Raw genomic sequence first — 20,322 nt, forward strand, 5'->3', positions numbered from 1 at the left:
ATATAGGGGATGGAGCTGTTTCTGTTGACTGTGAACCGCTCTCCGCTGGTGCACTATGTTGGGATTCAGGCTCCGGCTGAGCCTCTTGTGTAGGGTTATCGGCTGCTGCCAGTTCAGGTTCGGTGGGGCCCTCTGGTGTTGAGGTTGCAAGTACTGGATTCAGTGCTGACACGGGGTCTGGTGTTGGTTGTTCGGCTGGTTCCGGTTCTGGGACTGGTTCCGTCTGGGTCTCTGGGACTGGATCCACTACTGCTGTTGCAGACATTGGCCTGGGGTCCAGGTCCATCACCTCTGACTGGGTCCTGATAGAAGTTTCCGGAACAGAGCTAGGCCTCACGGCTTGTTTAGCCTGGTTGCGGGTGACCATTCCCACCCTCTTGGCCTGCTTCACATGATTGGCCAAGTCTTCCCCCAACAGCATGGGGATGGGATAATCATCATAGACTGCAAAAGTCCACATTCCTGACCAGCCCTTGTACTGGACAGGCAACTTGGCTGTAGGCAAATTGAAAGAGTTGGACTTGAAGGGTTGAATCGTCACTTGGATCTCTGGGTTGATTAAATTGGGGTCCACTAAGGAAGCATGGATAGCTGACACTTGTGCTCCGGTGTCCCTCCACGCGGTGACCTTCTTCCCACCCACACTCACAGTTTCCCTCCGCTCCAAGGGTATCTGGGAGGTATCTGGGCCTGTGGACCTCTGGTGTGATTCCGGTGCAATGAACTGTAATCTGTTGGGGTTCTTGGGGCAGTTGGCCTTTACATGCCCCAGCTCGTTACACTTAAAACATCGTCCAGCTGACGGGTCACTGGGGCGAGGAGGGTTGCTGGAGAACGGGGTGGTGGGACGATAAGGGGTCTGGAGGGTTCTTTGGGAGGTAGGTGGGGCTTTGGGCGGCCCCCGGTAATAGGGTGTGGTCTGGGGTGGTCCCTTCTGGTCTCCGCTCCAACTGCGACCAGTTTTCTTCTTCTCTGCCACCTCCACCCATCTGGCTCCAATCTCTCCTGCCTCAATTACAGTTTTGGGTTTCCCATCTAGGATGTATCTTTCTATTTCCTCAGGAACACCCTCTAAGAATTGTTCCATTTGCATTAGGAAGGGCAAATTTACTGGAGATTCAACACTTGCTCCTGATATCCAGGCATCCCAATGTTTTACAATGTGGTAGGCATGTCGGGTAAATGACATGTCTGGTTTCCACCTTAGGGCTCTGAACCTCCGACGAGACTGCTCGGGTGTTATCCCCATTCTGACTCTCGCCTTGGATTTAAACAGTTCATACTTGTTCATGTGTTCTTTAGGCATTTCAGCTGCCACCTCAGCTAAGGGTCCACTGAGCTGCAGCCTCAGCTCTACCATGTATTGGTCAGTAGAGATGTTGTACCCAAGGCAGGCCCTTTCGAAGTTTTCTAAGAAGGCCTCAGTATCATCACCTGCCTTGTAGGTGGGGAACTTTCTGGGATGGGAAGTGGTACCTGGAGAAGGATTGCTTGGGTTTGTTGGTATATTCTGCTGGGCCTTTATCCTCTCCATCTCCTCCACATGCTTCCTCTCTTTTTCCTTCTCCTCCTCCACATGCTTCCTCTCTTCTTCCTTCTCCTCCTTCTTCAGCCGCATGAGTTCTATCTGTCTTTCATGTTCCCTTTGTTTTTCCTCAGCCTGAAATTTGGCTAATTCCAGCTGTAGTCGAGCTGAGGATTTGGCCATTCTAACCTCTCTGTTTTTAACTAACTTTACACCCGAGGTTTAGAAATAAACAAACAAAACTTGGCTGTAAAATTTTGCTGTGCTGGAATAGAATACCTATTCTCTGATAGTGATTGTCAGCCTACAGAAAACGACAATTCCCTTGTCTCTGCTCTGGGCCCAAATTAAAGCAAAAAACCTCCAACTACTTGGAAACCTGCTTACCCAGCCCAAAGAAGAAAAAAAATTTCTTTTCAAACCTGTGCTCCTTGTAAAACAAAAAAAAAAATCAAAATCCTAAAAAAAACCCTGCCACTTTTGTCTCCAGGCAAATGGGTAGAGCACACACCCCCTATTTACTTTTAGGAAGAAAAGAAAAAAAAAAAAACCTCTGGGTTGGAAGACTGTGAATTTCCCTGCAGGAGTTAAGTACCCTGCCTCCAGGCAAAGAAAACCTGCAATTCACAAGATAATCCCCTTTTGTCTCTGCTTGGCCACAAAGCAGAGAGAAACCAAGCTGCTTTCAGTTTCAAAGCTGCCTTCTGGACTTCCTAAAAATTCCTTTTTAAAATCTGTATTTCTAGTTCAAAAAATCTCAACTGGATCTCAAAATGATTTCAGGTTAATCCCACCACTGTGCCACCATGTCAAGGTTCCTCCCCCACTCTGAACTCTAGGGTACAGATGTGGGGACCTGCATGAAAAACCTCCTAAGCTTATCTTTACCAGCTTAGGTCAAAACTTCCCCAAGGTACAAAATATTACCCCCGTTATTCTTGGAATGGCCGCTACCACCACCAAACTAATACTGGTTACTGGGGAAGAGCTGTTTGGACGCGTCCTTCCCCCCAAAATACTTCCCAAAACCTTGCACCCCACTTCCTGGACAAGGTTTGGTAAAAAGCCTCACCAATTTGCCTAGGTGACTACAGACCCAGACCCTTGGATCTTAAGAACAATGAACAATCCTCCCACCACTTGCACTCCCCCTTTCCTGGGAAATGTTGGATAAAAAGCCTCACCAATTTGCATAGGTGACCACAGACCCAAACCCTTGGATCTGAGAACAATGAAAAAGCATTCAGTGTTTTACAAGAAGACTTTTAATAAAAAAATAGAAGTAAATAGAAATAAAGAAATCCCCCCTGTAAAATCAGGATGGTAGATATCTTACAGGGTAATTAGATTCAAAAACATAGAGAACCCCTCTAGGCAAAACCTTAAGTTACAAAAAAGATACACAGACAGAAATAGTTGTTCTATTCAGCACAATTCTTTTCTCAGCCATTTAAAGAAATCATAATCTAACACATACCTAGCTAGATTACTTACTAAAAGTTCTAAGACTCCATTCCTGTTCTGTCCCTGGCAAGCGCAGCATACAGACAGACACAGACCCTTTGTTTCTCTCCCTCCTCCCAGCTTTTGAAAGTATCTTGTCTCCTCATTGGTCATTTTGGTCAGGTGCCAGCGAGGTTACCTTTAGCTTCTTAACCCTTTACAGGTGAGAGGAGCTTTCCCCTGGCCAGGAGGGATTTCAAAGGGGTTTACCCTTCCCTTTATATTTATGACAGCCCTCTATTCCCAAAGATGGGCAAACTGTAAAATGTTAAACTTGGGTTAAAATTTAGACACTGTTCTATTACATTGATTGCAGTTAAATCTGCAGTTTTGTCATTGCTGTAGTGAGAGTCATGAAAGTCCCAGAAAGTCATGGGAGCACAAGAAAGCACTTTGATATAAAAACAAACCCAATGTATGCCAAGACCAAATCATGATTACATTATTGGAGAAAGTTGTGATAGGTAGTATAGAAAAATGGACTCTTTTCCCTTCATTTGTCATGTACAGGGACCCTTCAAAACGGGTAATTTGTATTTATTTTTTGCAGGACCCTCTCTATAGTAATTGTTACAAATCCAAAACCTATTTTGCTTTAGTCTGCACTAAAAATGTTAATGGTGACCGGATACTCAACATAATTAATATTAACAACAAGGGGGAAGGAATGCAAGCCAAAATAGGAAGGGAATGGGCTAAAGATTATGTAGATAAGTTGGATGTATTCAAGTCGGCAGGGCCTGATGAAATTCATCCTAGGGTACTTAAGGAAGTAGATGAAGCAATCTCGAAACTGTTGGCATTTATATTTGGGAACTCCTGGAGGGTGGGTGAAGTCCCAGAGGACTGGGCAGAGGTGACATGGGGGGGGTACCACACAGGGTCATATGCCCTCCCAGATTTGCTGCTTTGCTTGTACTGAGCATGCTCACATGGACTGTTGAAGCTGCTGCTCTTACTCTGCGCTCCCACTATCAGCAGGTACGGGTCATCTGGGACTGGGGAAGAGGACAGTACTGGAGACAGTACCTGTCTTTAAAGAAGGGGAACAAAAAGAACCTGATGAATTATGGAACAGTCATTTTAACTTTGATACCTGGAAAGATAATGGAACAAATTATTAAGCAACGAGTTAGTAAGCACCTGGAGGATAATAGGATTATAAGGAATAGTCAGCATGGACTTGTCAAGAACAAATCATGCCAAACCAGCTAGTTTCCTTCTTTGACAGGGTTACTGGCCTAGTGAATGGGGGGAAGCAGTAGATGTGATATATCTTGTTTTTGGTAAGGCTCTTGACACTCTCCGGCATGACATTCTCATAAGCAAACTAGGGAAATACGACATAGGTGAAAGTACTGTAAGGTAGGTGCAAAACTGGTTGAAAGACTGTACTCACAGACCAGTTATCAATGGTTTGCTCTTAATCTGAGAGGATGTATCTAGTGGGGTCATGCGGGGATCTGTCCTGGGTCTGGTACTATTCACCATCCTCATTAATGACTTGGATAATGGAGTGGATAGTATGCTTTTAAAATTTTCAGATTGCCCCAAGATGGGAAGGTTACAAGCACGTTGGAGGACAGCACCTGTCAGGGATGGTCTGTGTATACTTAATCCTGCTTCATCACAGGGAAATGACCTAGATGACCTCTTGAGGTCATTTCCAGCCCTACATTTCTATGATGTTATGCCAATCCACTGTATGATTGCTGTAATATGAAGCTTCATGGGCTGCAGTGGTACAATTAGTCTCAGCTGTACTCCATGAGTTTTTTACATTATGACACGATGTAACTGAATACGTGCCTTGGATGAAAGGCGAAGTGGATTCCACTATTTTTGTATATATTGAATGGAAAACATTAGAGATTATTAGAAATTTCTTGTTTTATTTTTCTCCTTTCTCTCATAGTAGCATTCTGTGAGACAAGAACCTATCAAGTGCCACTTTCCTGAGTCACAGTCACGATACAGGCATTTAATTAGAAGACCCTACTGTGGTATCAACCTTTCTTGGGCAACTCTAAAATGCAGATTTCTGCAGCACTACCTTAAGAGCAAGAGTTGCATTCATGGCACCTCCCAAGTGGTAATGTTTGTACCTATGCCCTTGCTTTACTTTTTAAACAGGTATAGCAAACAGTCCTCTAAATGCAGCCTTGTCACCATGGAGGTGAGCAAATTCAAAAAGTAATTGTAGATGGAGAATCATCATCCAGTGAGGGTGTTTCTGTTGGAGGCACATCAAGATCTGTTCTTGGTCAAGTGCTGTTCAATATTGTTATCCATGATCTGGGAGGAAACATAAAATTGTTGCTATTCAAGTTTGTGGATGAGACAAAAATTGGTGGAGTGGCAAATAACGATAAGGCCAGGTCACTTCTACAGAGCTATCTGTATTGCATGATAAGCTTGAACAACATGCAGTTTACTACAGCTAAATCCAAGGTCATACTCCAGGAGCTAAGAATGTTGGTCACGCGCAGAAGCTGGGGAACTGTACTTTGGAAAGAAGTGACTCAAAAAAGGAGTTAGGGCTGTGGTGAACGACCAGCTGAGCATGAGCTGCATTAGTCTGATGCTAAAGACTGGTCTAAACACGATGTTGCACTATCAAGTGTGATTATTTTGTTCTTTTCTTTTTTTCCCTGAAACAGCAATACTGGCTCGAGCCCTAACATGCAGTTATGCCTGTATAAAGCACCTTTACCAGTATAACTGCATGCACGCTAGGGGGTTGTACTGCTTTAACTATACAGCTATACTTAAAGCAGCACAACTTTTGTGTGTAGACGCATCCTAAGACAGCAAATACAAACCTTGGCTGTATAAGCGGGGGGATATTTACTAGAAGTAGGGAGGCATTACTGCCTCTGTATATTCATTAGGAGACCACTACTGGAATACTAATGTCCACACTTTTAAAAAGATGTAAACAAATTGGAAAGGGTTCAGAAAAGATCTACACGAATTAGTGGAGGTCTGGAAAATCTGCCTTATAACAAAAGACTTATGAAGTTTAGTCGACGTAGTTTATTCAAGTAGAGCTTTAATGGTGACTTAATCATGGTCTGTAAGTTCCTACATGGAGAGAAGGTTTCTGATAGCAGAGGGCTCTTCAGTCTAGCAGACAGAGGCATAACAAGAGCCAGTGGTTGGAAACTCAATCCAGACGAGAAATAAAGTGCACATTTTTAATAGTGGGTATGTGTATACTGTAATCAAACACCTGCGGCTGGCCCGTGTCAGCCAAATTGGGATCATGGGGCTTGAGCTAAGGGCTGTTTAATTGCAGCATAGAAGGTTGGGCCCGGGCTCGGGCTGGTCCCTCTCCCCACAGGATCCCATATCCGAGCTCAAATGTTTGCATCGAGTCAGCTGACAGAGGCCAGCCAGGGGTTCTTAACTGAAGTGTAGACACACCCAGTGCAGGTAATAACCATTGACACAACTTATCCTCTCTCACTTGACATCTTTAAGATATGACTGGATGGCTTTCTAAAGAATATGCTGTAGCCCAACCAGAAGTTATGGGCTTGATGCAGGAATCACTTGGTGAATTATATGAGCTATGCTGTGCCTTCTGGCCCTAAAAATCTCTGAATCATAATCACTCCTTATACCACCCCTACACACACCTTCTCTGAGCAGGAAACCAGCGTTGGCCACACTAGCATTCCCACCTTCACCCTCACTCCCCCTCACCCTCATCACACATACACACTCACTAGGTACTTGAAGAGCACTGGCTATCAAATGATGATACTAAATATGGGAGCAATGAGGGCAGAGCACAGGGAAGGATCTCCCTGTGCGCCCTATCCCCCACCAGCACATCCATTGTGAAGCAGCCATAATTTGACCCCTAACATTGTTCTTTGCCCATATGTGCACATAAAATAATGGATGTAACCAATTAATGGATTTGCCTCATCCAAAAGCTATTTCTTCCCTTGCTAAAAAGCTTAGCAGAAGTGGTTGTAGTTGAAACAAAACGACTTTTTTTTAAAAAAAGCTTGTAATAATGTAATCTTCTTTCACAAATTATCCTATTGATTTTCTTAATTGTCATGTAACATAATGAAAAGTTCATATTACTAAAGATCCAGGATGTTGTCATGCAGACTGTCTGCTCATTTAGTTTGTTACGGAAGAATTGCCATTTAGCCTCTGAATGCATAAAGGATGTTGAAAATAGTCACCGTTCTGTTATGTATTAGAATTTGTTGTTGGTAATCTAACTTTAGTTTAATATGAATCCTGTTTTCTAAATTTTCTGAATTATTTCTTTTATCCAATAGAACTCACTTAAAAGAACCATGAAAGTTTCCAACCTGCTTCATGCATTTATCTGATAATTAGCACTTATTTTGTCACCCACCATATTCAGCAACCTGGACTTCCTGCTGAGAAGTATTATAGCAGTAAAATGCTCCCCCTCTACAAAACACAGAAATCATTCACAGATACAGAGAGAGAGAATCCCTGATGTGCATTTCTAAAAAGTGTTTTGAAAATTGAAACATATGCATCTGTTAGTTGTAAATATTCCTTCAGTTAATTAAAGCAGTGGAAGTTCTCACTGCAGTTTTACTTTAAGCTATTATTCTACTTTGAAAAGTGACTATGTACAAATGAAACTTTCTCATACATCAGATTAGTGTGTGTAAGTGCTAATCCTTGTGTGTTTAGAGTCAGATTTGCTTGTTATTGTGTCAAAAGTAAGGTTTTCTTACTCTTGTTAGCTCTGAAAAGCCAATAGGGGTAAGGGAGAGTGAGCTGAACTCTTTTCCATCAACAGAAATGTTTATTAAATTATAATTGCACACAGAGCCAAGCAGTTATAGCAGGGCAAAGCCACTGCGGGCAATGAGGTTGCATGGGGTCATGAGAGGCATAATGTGGCCTGCAAAAATTTTTATTGCTGGTGGTGATAAGGGAAAAGGGAAGAGCCCGGCTTTACTTTCAGATAGTAGGTTGAGGTCTGTTTTCTTCAAAACTGAGCATATTTGGTTTGGAATTCATTGACAGACAGTAAATCTGAAACTCCATTATGCGATTTTCACAGAGTCAATGTTCAGAGCAGACAAATAATGCTGAAATAAGCGGTGCCATTTATTGGCTAAACATAAATAGCTAAAAGAGCTGAGCAAATAATTTGCAAAAAATAGTTTAGTCAATTAATGTATCTTTTTTTCAGTTTGTTGAGTGGCTGCAAAACAAATCAAGCTATACTCTAATTTATGCTCTGCGTTTATTCAGTTTTGTGAAATTCCTTTGTAACTCTTCTCAGTCTGCTTTCAACTTAACTCTCTTGAGTAATGGTGTATTGTCTGCAAACTTTGCCATCCCATTGTTTACCCTTTTTTCAAAATCATTTATGAATATGTTGAACAGCACTGGTCCCAGTACAGATCACAGGTCACTGGGGGACACCACTATTTACCTCTCTCCACTCTGAAAACTGACCATTTACTTCTGCCCTTTGTTTCCTGCCTTTTAACGAGTTACTGATCCATGAGAGGACCTTCCCTCTTATCCCATGACTGCTTACTTTGTTTAAGAGACTGTTGTGATGGACCTTGTCAAAGGCTTTCTGAAAGTCCACATATGCTTATAAAATTTTGGATGATACCGACCTTGGTTGCAAGCACATTGGAGGAGAGCACCTGTCAGGGATGCTCTAGATATACATGGTCCTGCCTCAGCACAGGGGGATGGACTAGATAACTCTCAAGGTCCCTTCCAGCCCTACATTTCTATGATTCTAACTACATAAGAAGGGTGGATGTTTAAAGGTGGTTTAGCACACCATCCTCTCCTCTGCATCTCCCATTTCTTACTTTAGGTGGCACCCCACATAGTGTGCTGGATTTTGTGAATCTCATTTTAGGCACCTGTCTCTCCCTGTTCATCATATAGGGAATGTAGGTACCTAACTTAGGCTTTGTGGATACCAGTGTTGTTCCAGTGATTTTCTGGGTGCCTAAAAGTTAGGCGTTGTGATGCTCAGTGTTGCAACACGTAAGTCACTTTGTGGAGCTGGGGCTACATGACTGTCTTTCACCATATATCATATTGCTGATGGCATGGCCAGGGTTTCAAATATTAAACTATTTGGAATGCATGCTAGTGAGTAATAAAATATTCAAGGATCACGGAGAATAAATCTACTTCGGTAAGATTCATCCAAGTTTTGGGAGCCACATGACAAAACCAAACGTGTTACCTTTTCCCCTGTGCTGAGTTGAACTTGAGTTGATACCAGGCAAATAATTTCAGTACCAGACAAATTGGTTGAAACTATAGTAAAGAACATGATTACCAGACATGTAGATGAACGTGATATGCTGTAAAGGGAAGTCATGCCTCACCAATCTATTAGAATTCTTTGAGGGGGGTCAACAAACAGGTGGACAAGGGTGATCCAGTTGACATAGTATACTGCGACTTTCAGAAAGCCTTTGACAAGGCCCCACACCAAAAATTCTTAAGCAAAGTAAGCAGTCATTGGATAAGAAGGGAAGGTCCTATTATTGATTAGTAACAGGTTAAAAAACGGGGGGGAAAGAGTAGGAATAAATGGTCAGTTTTCACAATGGAAAGTGGTAAATAACGGGCTCCTCCAAGTATCTGTACTAGGACCCATGTTGTTCAACATATTCATAAATGAACTGGAAAATTATGTAAACAGTAAGGTTGTAAAGTTTGCAGATGATACAAAGTTACTCAAGATAGTGAAGTCCAAAGCAGACTGCAAAGAGTTACAAAGGGATCTCACAAAACTGGGTGACTGGGCAAAAAAATGTAAGATGAAATTCAGTGTTGATAAATGCAAAGTAATGCACTTTGGAAAACATAATTCCAGCTATACATACGAAATGACAGGGTCTCAGTTTGCTGTTACCACTCAAGAAAGAGATCTTGGAGTCATTGTGGATAGTTCTCTGAAAACATCTGCTCAATGTACATCAGTTAAAAAGGCTAACAATGTTAGAAACTGTTAGGAAAGGGATAGATAATAAGACAGAAATTATCACAATGCTACTATATAAATCTCTGGTATGCCCACACCTTGAATGCTGCATGCAGTTCTTGTTGCCCCAACTCAAAAACATATATTAGAATTGGAAAAGGTAAAGAGAAGGGCAGCAAAAATGCAAGGAGAGATTAAAAAGACTGGGACTCTTAAGCTTAGAAAAGAGACGACTAAAGGGGGATCTGATAGAGGTCTATAAAATCATGACTTTGGTGTGAAGAAAGTAAATAAGGAAGTGTTATTTACCCCTTTACATAACACAAGAAACAGGGTCACCCAATGAAATTAATAGGTAGCAGGTTTAAAACAAACATAAGGAAGTACCTCTTCACACAGTGCACAGTCAACATGTGGAACTCTTTGTCAGGGGATGTTATGAAGGCCAAAAGTATAACTGGGTTAAAAAAAAGACCTAGATAAGTTTGTGGAAGATAGGTACCTCAATAGCTATTAGCCAAGATCATCAGGGCACAGCCTCATGCTCTGGGTGTCCCTAATCCTCTGACTGCCAGAAGCTGAGACTGGATGATAGGGGATAGATCACTCGATAATTACCCTGCTCTTCTAATTCACTCTGAAGCATCTGGCACTAGCCACTGTCAGAAGACAGGATGTTGGGCTAATTGGATCATTGGTGTCTATGCCCGATCTTATGTAAATTAAGCTGAGGCTGGCTGGAAGACAAGAATTCTGTTTTGCAAAATATTTCAAGATCTCTACATTTGTTTTTTGTTCTGCATCAAGTTGAAACTAAGACCTTTCAAAATATTTCACAAAAAACAGGGAAACCCACCTCAGGATGGCCATGAGCCTAGTAGTTAGGGCCCTTACCTGGCATGTGGGAGATTCATGGTCAAGTTCCTGCTTCAAATCAAATAGAGAGAGATTTGAACCTGGGTTTCTGCATCCCTGGGGAGTGCCCCAACCACTGGGCTATTAGCTATTCTGGAGTGGGTCTCTGTTTTTGACCAGACATTTCATCCTGAGAAACCTTCCTTGAAGGTTTTGTTGAAATGGATACGTTTCCACAAAAAGTCTGTTTTTTGTTTGTTTTTTTTTAGAAAGAAACATTTAGTTGAAAAATTATCGACCAGCTCTAAATGAAGCCTGGCCAATCTGATCAAATTTGAATTATCTCCCTTTTTTTGCAGAAGGTGACCTTACACTGCCTATGTTTCGCAGAAATTGTTCACCACTCCCCCGCCCCCCGCATTGTTAGATGAAACTGATGTTTTCCTGCTTTTACTTGTTTCAGCCTTTGCTTCCATTTTGCAGGTTTGTTTTCTGTTTGTCAGGTGTTACAATATTTGCTCTCCAAATTACATCAAAAGTCCTTATTTGGCATCCTCCTCCTGCTGCAGGGCACAGCAAGCAAATGAAAGGTATTAAAATGTGAAAGCAATCATCAGAGCATTTACTTAGTGTCAGCTTTGGCAAGCTGGATGGGAGGATAATTTGGCAGAGTTTCCTGTTTAGAAGGAACTCGTGCCAAAGCCATTTTGACACCTGGACTGTAATTTTACTGATAACTGTGTTTTCAGTCATATAAAAGTTCAGTGTAGATCAACTATATATACATTCCTATAAATTCCTGTGTCAGTTACATATTAGGTAAATTATAGTCATCCAGAGCTCCTGCAGAAATGCCCATAGGAGGGCACTTTGGAAGAGGAACTCTCTGAAATGCTCTCTCCATGGAGATGTTCCCAAATCATTCCATTAGTGCAAAGATTTAGCCCACATTGAACACATAGGGAAATCGTCTCTGATGTTGCTGAGGCACTGGGCAATCCACATGGAGGCTAAATATCTGGCTAAATTGCCATGAGCTTACCTTTGTCTTCAGATGATTCTCCTAGTGAGATCTGTGCAACATCATTATCTTCAGTATATTTATGCAGGTTTAATTTATTGCTTCTTAAATGTAATTTAGTGAATAATTCTGTTGATGATGGACTAGAACAGGGGCTCTCAACTGTGGTCCACCGCTTGTTCAGGGAAAGCCCCTGGCGCGCCGGGCCGGTTTGTTTACCCGCCAGGTCCGCAGGTTCGGCCAGTCACGGCTTCCAGTGGCCGTGGTTCACCGCTCCAGGCCAATGGGGGCTGCAGAAAGTGGCACAGGCCGAGGGAGGTGCTGGCCGCCCTTCTCGCAGCTCCCTTGGTCTGGAGTGGCAAACCGTGGCCAGTGGGAGCCGCAATCAGCCGAACCTGCGGACGCAGCAGGTAAACAAACCAGCCCGGCGCGCCAGGGGCTTTCCCTGAACAGTCGGTGGACCACAGTTGAGAACCACTGGACTAGAAGGAATAGAAACCAGTTTACTCTACCTTAGCTGTGTTGGCTCAACATGATTAACTAACAGGAGTAAAAGCTACTAGAAATATATGTTTGTTACTAAGTCAGCAGATGTGACTCTGAATGCACAGAGAGAGACCTAGTGAATAAATGGTTGCCAGTTTTATACAGTCCCATTTCAAAGTAACACTGTATCTTAAGTTAACAATTATTTCTAATATATAATGGAATATATATATTTCCAATATATTATGGAAACATATTTTTGTAATGTTAACTATACGTATGGGTAACTGCCATTCATTTTGTTTAACAAACAAAATATCCTCCAAAAGAGAAAAACGTTCTATTTTAATTATTTTTTCTTTGACTCGCCTTAGATTCCACATAATTTTCATGCTGCAACATATGTGTGTGTGTGTGTGTGTGTGCGTGTGTGTGTTTATAGTAAAGCCTGCAGTAATTTTTATTGTAGTAGTAGTAGTCGGTTTTTTGATGTGTAGTACCAATAAAGGTGAAAACTCTATTGTGAATATATTTTGTAAGAGTATTGCAGAGGGGAATACTATTTAAAAATTCTTGACTTAGTTGATACAGTATTCTCAAGATTATGTTGTTAAGAAAGGTGAGCTATGGTATTATGCTGTATCTTCTTTATCACTTAAATATTTCTTTATTTGTCGGCACAGTTGTCAATAGAATCCATTCATTGTAACATTTCTTTTTATGACTTGCAATTTTTATGGGGCTATTTTCTTTATTTTATTTTGTAAATCCTGGGAAATAATGAGGTTGTATGCTAATAATATATAAAGGGGCTAAACTATGGGTTCCCAGTTCTAATAATAGAATAGTCGAGCCAATCTTACTTTCTGCCTGCATTAAACTGAGTAATTGTATCTGTATACATTTAAGAAAGGGAATTACAGAGCAGAGCAGAAGTGGTTATGCACAGTTTTATAAAACACAGCACCAAAACAATAATGCCAGACTGAATGCTTATTTAAATGATTTTACTGGGCTAGGTGTTTCTTTGAAGTGATTAAAGAAATATATAATTAATTGATATAAAGGTAGGTAGATATAATGTTGGATTGTCAATGTTCACTTCTGCAGATGTATCTTTTGTGTTGAATTAGGTGGAAACGGCAACCGATTCAGATACCGAGAGCAGAGGCCTACGGGAATACCATTCCGTTGGCGTGCAAGTGGAAGATGACAAACGGTAACTCATGCAAAATAAAAGTGTAACCTTTCAGAAGACAAAACACTTCTGTGAACAAACTGCTAGCAAACACGTAGATGATGCTGTCTAGAAATAATTCACAAGGCCAGGCTTATATGTGCATGTTGGCCAACTGCTAATGTTGTAAGAGATGCTTTAGCTCTCCCTTCATATTTACTCAGAGTTTCCAGGGTTTTTTTTCTTTGATTGGGAGGAAGTTAATGTTTGTAAGGTGAACTTAGTGCTCCTACTTAATGAGAGGAATCACAGAACAGGTGCAAGCACACTGACGCGCCAGCCCTGCAAAGGGATCCCCATGGCTGAATCTTTATGCTATACAGTCCATTTGCAGGATGGGGCCTACCTCAACCCTGACCTAAAGGGACTACTTCTAGGAGTCAGTTTCCATGGTCAATCAATCCTTGTCCAGGATTGTCCTGAGACTGCTGACAAATGTGCTAATTCTGGTGGTGGTAGGTGTTTTTATTTAGACACTTGTCCACCTGGCTTTGGACTGGGACTACTATCTAATTTCACAGAAGCCATCAAACAGCCTTTGAGGATAGTAATCACCTTTGCTTACAACTGACATGAGCTAAATTTGAACAATTGACCTGTATATTTCATGAACAATCCTTTGAGCCTCTGTTACAACTATTGAACATGAATTTATTCTAATATTTCAGTATCCAAGGTAAGTATATCACGACACACTCACCATTTCATAATAGTTCTATACAGTGTTTAAACGCGAACAAACATAAAACCACACCAGCCTCCTACCACTTTTTACATTTATTACAAAATTCTTGACAGCCTTAACTCAGAATGTCTTTGAGTAAGACACTTAGTACTTGAAATAATTGTAAATATTTATTTGATAGTCTTCATTTCAACAGTACATGCAGCACTGCAGGTCTTTGGTGCGATTTCTAGTTCTGTTTATTAATGTTGTGCAATATAATGTAATGTGAGAAAAGATCAATATTCGCTTCCAAAGGTGGTTTAAATCATTTTCATTTATATCTTTGTTCAGATCAATAATGACACCAGATAGACGACATATAGATTTTTTGTGTTGTCATTCACTCTCTTACGTTAAGTAACTAAATCAGTTGTAGGGTAGATTTTGACAAAGATTAATTGAAAAATATCCTGTATGCCAGCAAAAATATTTTTTACTATTAGATGCAGAAAGAAAATCAGATGTGTGTTGCCAGTACATTATTCCCTCTCAACGTACGTATTTTTCTTTCTTTTTTTTCCTTGCCCAAGACATGGACGGTTTAAACGTTCAAATAGTGTAACAGCAGCTGTTCAGGCTGACCTGGAACTGGAGGGCTTTCCAGGACACATAACAATGGAGGACAAGGGACTTCAGTTTGGTTCATCATTCCAGAGGCATTCAGAGCCTAGCACTCCTACCCAATATGGTGCAGTAAGAACAGTACGGACACAGGGACTGTTCAGTTACAGAGAAGATTACAGGACCCAGGTTGACACCTCAAATCTTCCACCACCAGAACCCTGGCTGGAGCCAGCCATTGAGACAGTTGAAACTGGTCGGATGTCCCCATGTCGACGGGATGGGTCTTGGTTTATGAAGTTGCTACATACTGAAACGAAGAGGATGGAAGGATGGTGTAAAGAGATGGAGAGAGAAGCAGAAGAAAATGATCTTTCTGAAGAAAGTAAGAACACCTCAGTATCTTTTGTTACATACATTTGACAGAGAATGTGAAGCTGTGGTTTATATTTATCATTAATTGTATATATTAATTTTATATATTAATCAATTTCTATACCACTTGGAAATGTCTTAGACCCTCTACAAGACAAACAGAGAGAAGGTTTCCACTCTGAGGCGCTTACAGTTAAAGCCCCCAATCCCGCAGTTGACTGTGCAGGCAAACTGCTGTATCTGAATGGAGCCCCACTGAAGTCAAAGAGGGTCCATCTGTACAGTCAGTTCCAGGATCAGCCATGGTTTTTGACATCATGAGTGAGATTCTGTGCTCTGCCTCTAAGAGAGAGAGGAGGAGCTAATGTCACAATAAGTCACTCTTGTGCTCACCTGATTCTGAATTGCTCCAGGGGTCATAGCAGGCCTCGGTGTAATTTAGTCCTGAGGAGCTTCTATCTTATGGCAACCTGCCCATGCCTAAGTATGGCAGGAGCATTGCCCAGAATCTCTTTAGTGCTACATGCTTGAGCCCCACCCCTGACACAACCTTTCTGGCAATCCTGTGCCAGGGCATGTGAGAGGATTCTTGAGAGACAGCCTCCAACAGTCTTCTTCAGTTCCGCACCGCAAAACTTTTCTCCCAGCTGGATCCAGGCCTTTTAGAACCCTTTTACTCTACTCCAGCCCTTTTCCTGGCATAAAGGGGCGGGAGCGATGATGGGGGAAACAAAGATTGGAGAGGAAATAGAGTGAGGAAAGACAATGGTTACAGCAACAGGATTCTGTAGTTATTTGGGCATGTGTCCTTTTAGATGGTTCAGTTACATTTTGTTGTTGCATTTTTAGAGAGAATCATTATTATTTGCTCGCTTCTTGTGGAGACCATGAGAGAAGTGATGGAGTGAACTAAAAAGTGATCCAGGTTTCTTGGAGCCAGAGCCATGTTGGCATGAATGATGCTGATAAATAAAACTGCTCCTACCAATCTGTTAGATGCCTCCCCACAACTCTATCCATTGCCATGTATATTTTAGCCTTTGTCGACAGGCTTTTTGGCCAGTTTTCAGTTTGCATGACAATGTTCCTATCGCAGCCAATTTGAGTTGTTTTTTTTCAGTTCAGACTTCCTCAGGCACAGGATCAATTCATTTAGACTTTTGCTGCCCACATATTTCCTCTTCAAGCCCTGCCTGACTCTGAATGTTCTTGTTTGACTGCTTCCTCTCTTCTATGTCAGATTCATGTTTTACCCTCACATCTCTGGACAGTCGCACAGTCCACTGTCCCATTTCTATTTCTTGACTCCTCTTTTTCAGAGGAAAGACAGGCTGTTCTGTTATTAATTCATTTTTATTTACCCTTAATTATTTTGCTCCACCATGCTGTGCAAAAGCCTTTGCTGAGTAACTGCATTATCATACTGCTGCAAGGCCAGTCTTTCCACCTCAACCCCCTCCTTTTCTCTTTTGTCATTCCTTTCATTGTGTTATGTCTGAGATTGGATTGTAAGCAATTCAGATGAGGAAGTTTATCTTCATACTGTGAACTTCTTAGTACACTCTTAGGTGCTATTAAATAATAATAATAATAATTTTATAATATTGTGCTTTTGTTAGAGTGGCTTTTAAGACTCCCTAGACTTCTTCCATAATAGTGGATTTTAATATCCCCTCTCATGTACCTTATTCATCAGATTTCTCAGTTCCCCCAAATCGAATGCCCTTGTACTATTGCAATCTGTAAATCATTTGCTTTGATGAAATCAAGTAGCTCAAAGACACAGATTCCAAGGTTCTCTGTTGTTCTCAGTCACTGTTCAGTCCTCAACTGGTAGATACAGCTACATTTGGTTGGGGTCATTACTTTCCGGAACATAAAACAGTCTTCTAAATACCTTAGGAAGCTTTGATTATGTCATGTTGGATTAATATTGATATCTGGATCCTTAACATCCCCTGTGCTTATAGCATCCTGCAGTTTAGATTACCATAAAGTACAGTGCTGCACCAGTGTAACCATACTTTTCAGATAGTTGTGTGGGACAGATGTCCATGAGGACATCATTTGGCTTGCTGCATTTTTATTGCTGTTTAGATCTGGTGAGACAATTTCAACAAAAAATAAATGTGGAGGAAATGAGAATTGAAATGTCATGACTTTATTTTTCTCCCATTTGCTGAACAACTCTATTACTGGTGGTGGTGCAAGAGAAGGAGAAAAGCCAGCCTCTTGTTGCTGAGATGGAGTCACTGAGATAAAATAAACATGGACTCCCTGTGATGTTGTTTTTACAGGATTATGTTTCAGAGAGCTGCACTTTGGCGGAGATTCTGCTGTTGCTGACACTGAAGTCAATTGAGTTATTACAGGTTTACGTGGTGTAATTGAGAGCAGATTTTGGCTCCAACTAATTGTAACATGTGGCATTCATACTGCTGCTTTATATAGCTATATGTCTCAAAGGTCCCTCATTTCAATGGACATCCCTCCTTTTACTCCCAAATTTACATGCATTAACTACAAACAAATTTGCATTGATATGATTTGCTTCAGGAAAAAAAAGAATCATGAAGTTATCAACAGAGTTACTTATATTAAAGGAATGAATTCCACAGCATTTTGAGTCTTCTGCATGAATAATTTTATTCATTTTGGGGTCTTTTTCACACACTGCATCCCACATTTAGGCCTTGGCAGACTGAGTGCTATTCTATCTACCATACCCCAGGTTTAGTGATAACCCAGCATGAAATTTATCTTGATGTATTTAAACATTTGGCAGATCCATGAAGAAAATAATCAGAAGTGCCTGGGCCAGAGGCAGCCAAGTGTATTTTTTCATCTTCCACTGGAACATACTATACCCAAGAAACTTCACAGCAGAGTTTGCCCATTCAAAATGTCACTGTTAATGCTGAATCCCTTATTTGAGTGTCAGATCTATTAATTGTACCACAAGTGCAGATATAGATGTATATCCCATAGGCGAACCTCGTACTTTACACAACCATTTATATTTCACAGATAATCTTGAAAAAGAGGGCTTAAAATAGAGTTATGTTTTAAAAAGCAATTTCACTTTGTGTGTTAGGACAATAGCCTTGAGATCTTAGAAAACTGTTTGATTGCCCTATTGATTTTTTTCTTTTACTGTAGCCTTTCTCCCATAATGTTGTTTTAAGATCTTCACTCATTGAGAAGGAAAGAATAATCACTGCACCAAAAATAACCTTTCATGTCTCAAAGTCCTTCTCTTTATTTATCTATTTACTTATTTATTTGCTCAGTTAACAGTAAATTATACTAGTGCATTTATTTCTGTAAATGTCATTTATTATTTATGTGGGTAGATATTGGTGTTTTTATAGTTAGGAAATTCTGGCTGTTTCCAGCGTAAGTCATTTGACCATGTTCACTGGAAAAGTGGCCCACGCTATTTTGCAAAGATATGTGTTTCTAAACAACAGCAATTAGAGTCTCAGTTTTGCATTCAGGAAACTACGTTAGGCTTACTACTGTTGGAGGGGTGGTAATGAGAAGATCGCTATCCATGTTCCAGAGCTCCACAGCACAAGGAGAGTGAGGAGCCATGTGGTCCTCAGAGTGCAGCAGGGGAGTGATTTCTAATGGCAGCTGGGAGACTTGCAAAATAAGGCAGTGAGTAAGTAAGCTATGCAGGGCACTGAGAGTTGTGGGAGCTAAAGACACCACACCACAACATAGGGAGAGGCATGGGAGCCAGGAATACTGTGGTACTCTTAAGTTCCACATTTGTCCTGTTTCTTCAGAACCTGGAAATTAACGAGCAGACACTACCTATGTGCATTGTTATGCCTGAGGGAATTCTGCAGTAAAAAATTTAAAATGATGTGCACAATATTTTAAAGTTCTGCAAAATTCTGCATATGTTATGTGTCAAAATAACACAGTATGATCATGCCAGTTTCAGTTATTTTGGTAATTTATTTCAAAATACTTGTCAACAAGTATGTCTGTAACAATACAGATGATAAAAAAGATTCGGGATTTTTTTTTTTACAAATAGATTCCTTACTAGGCATATTAATACAGAACTTTGAATAATACTTCATTTAAACTACAATACAGAAAAGAGTTTCCTGCACCCCTAAGAAGCAGTGCAAAGGCTTGGGGGAGTCAGGGGTAACAGAGGAGCTGACGGAGGGGGAAATAATTTCTGGAAAGGAGCCTGGGAGTGAACCAGGAGGGTTGTTCGGTGTGAGAGAAGTATGGAACAGATTTTTTGGGTTTTTTTGGAGGGAAGGGATTGTTAGGGAGTTGGGGAGCCTCCCCCATGCAGAGCCTGGCTGACCCCTAGCCTCTCCCAATCAGTCAGGCACATCTGCCTGTGTCCTCATGTGTCCCTGCATCCCTCTCCCCACTCCCATTCAGCCCCCACCCCAGGTTATGACACTCCACTAGCCCTTCTGAACCCCAGTCTATGTGACCCCCCCAACAACCCCACGTACCCTGCTCTGTCTATCCCCCCACCCATATGTGCCTCCTGACCTGGCCCCAGGAGCAGGGCGCTGTGAAGAACACAGCCTCCTCTTCCTTCCTTCCTCCATAGCTCACTGCTACGGCCAGTGAGCCGGTTGCCCTCTGTTCTGGTGCTACAGAGGCCCCTGATGGGCAAAAGGCATAACTGCAGTGACTCTTTGTCAGAATGTATTTTCTGTGGAGAAAAAAAAAATCTGTGGGGGGACATGAATTCTACACACACACAGAGGCACAGAATACCTCCAGGAGTAGCACAACAAGGAATGTTACAGTGGAAAGCCAAACCAACAGCCAAAGCACCCAAACATTCAAATATATGGAAATTAAGAGATGAGGGAAAGTAGATAAACACTCAGATACATTTACAGTTCATACAGTACCCTAAATAAGTATGCCTAGTCCAAAAGCATTTTCATTCTGCCTCAGTGTAGTCACCCAACCTAGTCTAGATACTGTACCCAATTCCCAAGTACTATGGTGAATTACACGCAGTGAATGCCTAAGACAGCCCAAATGTCACTGCACTCTGATT

At 41.4% G+C, this 20,322-nt stretch overlaps 1 protein-coding gene across 1 annotated transcript in view; it reads left to right on the forward strand.

Annotated features, from left to right (window-relative positions):
• Nucleotides 1-20,322, forward strand: part of DLGAP2 (DLG associated protein 2) — a 709,806-nt gene that overhangs the window by 676,378 nt on the left and 13,106 nt on the right. Inside the window, exons 11-12 of the mRNA XM_084623310.1 lie at nucleotides 13,503-13,588; nucleotides 14,864-15,279. Of these exons, the coding sequence (XP_084479436.1) occupies nucleotides 13,503-13,588; nucleotides 14,864-15,279 (502 nt within the window). The remainder of the gene's footprint in view (nucleotides 1-13,502; nucleotides 13,589-14,863; nucleotides 15,280-20,322) is intronic.

The sequence above is a fragment of the Lepidochelys olivacea genome, assembly GCF_965140295.1.
Source record: "Lepidochelys olivacea isolate rLepOli2 genome assembly, chromosome: 3".
In the NCBI taxonomy this organism is placed as follows: domain Eukaryota; kingdom Metazoa; phylum Chordata; order Testudines; family Cheloniidae; genus Lepidochelys; species Lepidochelys olivacea.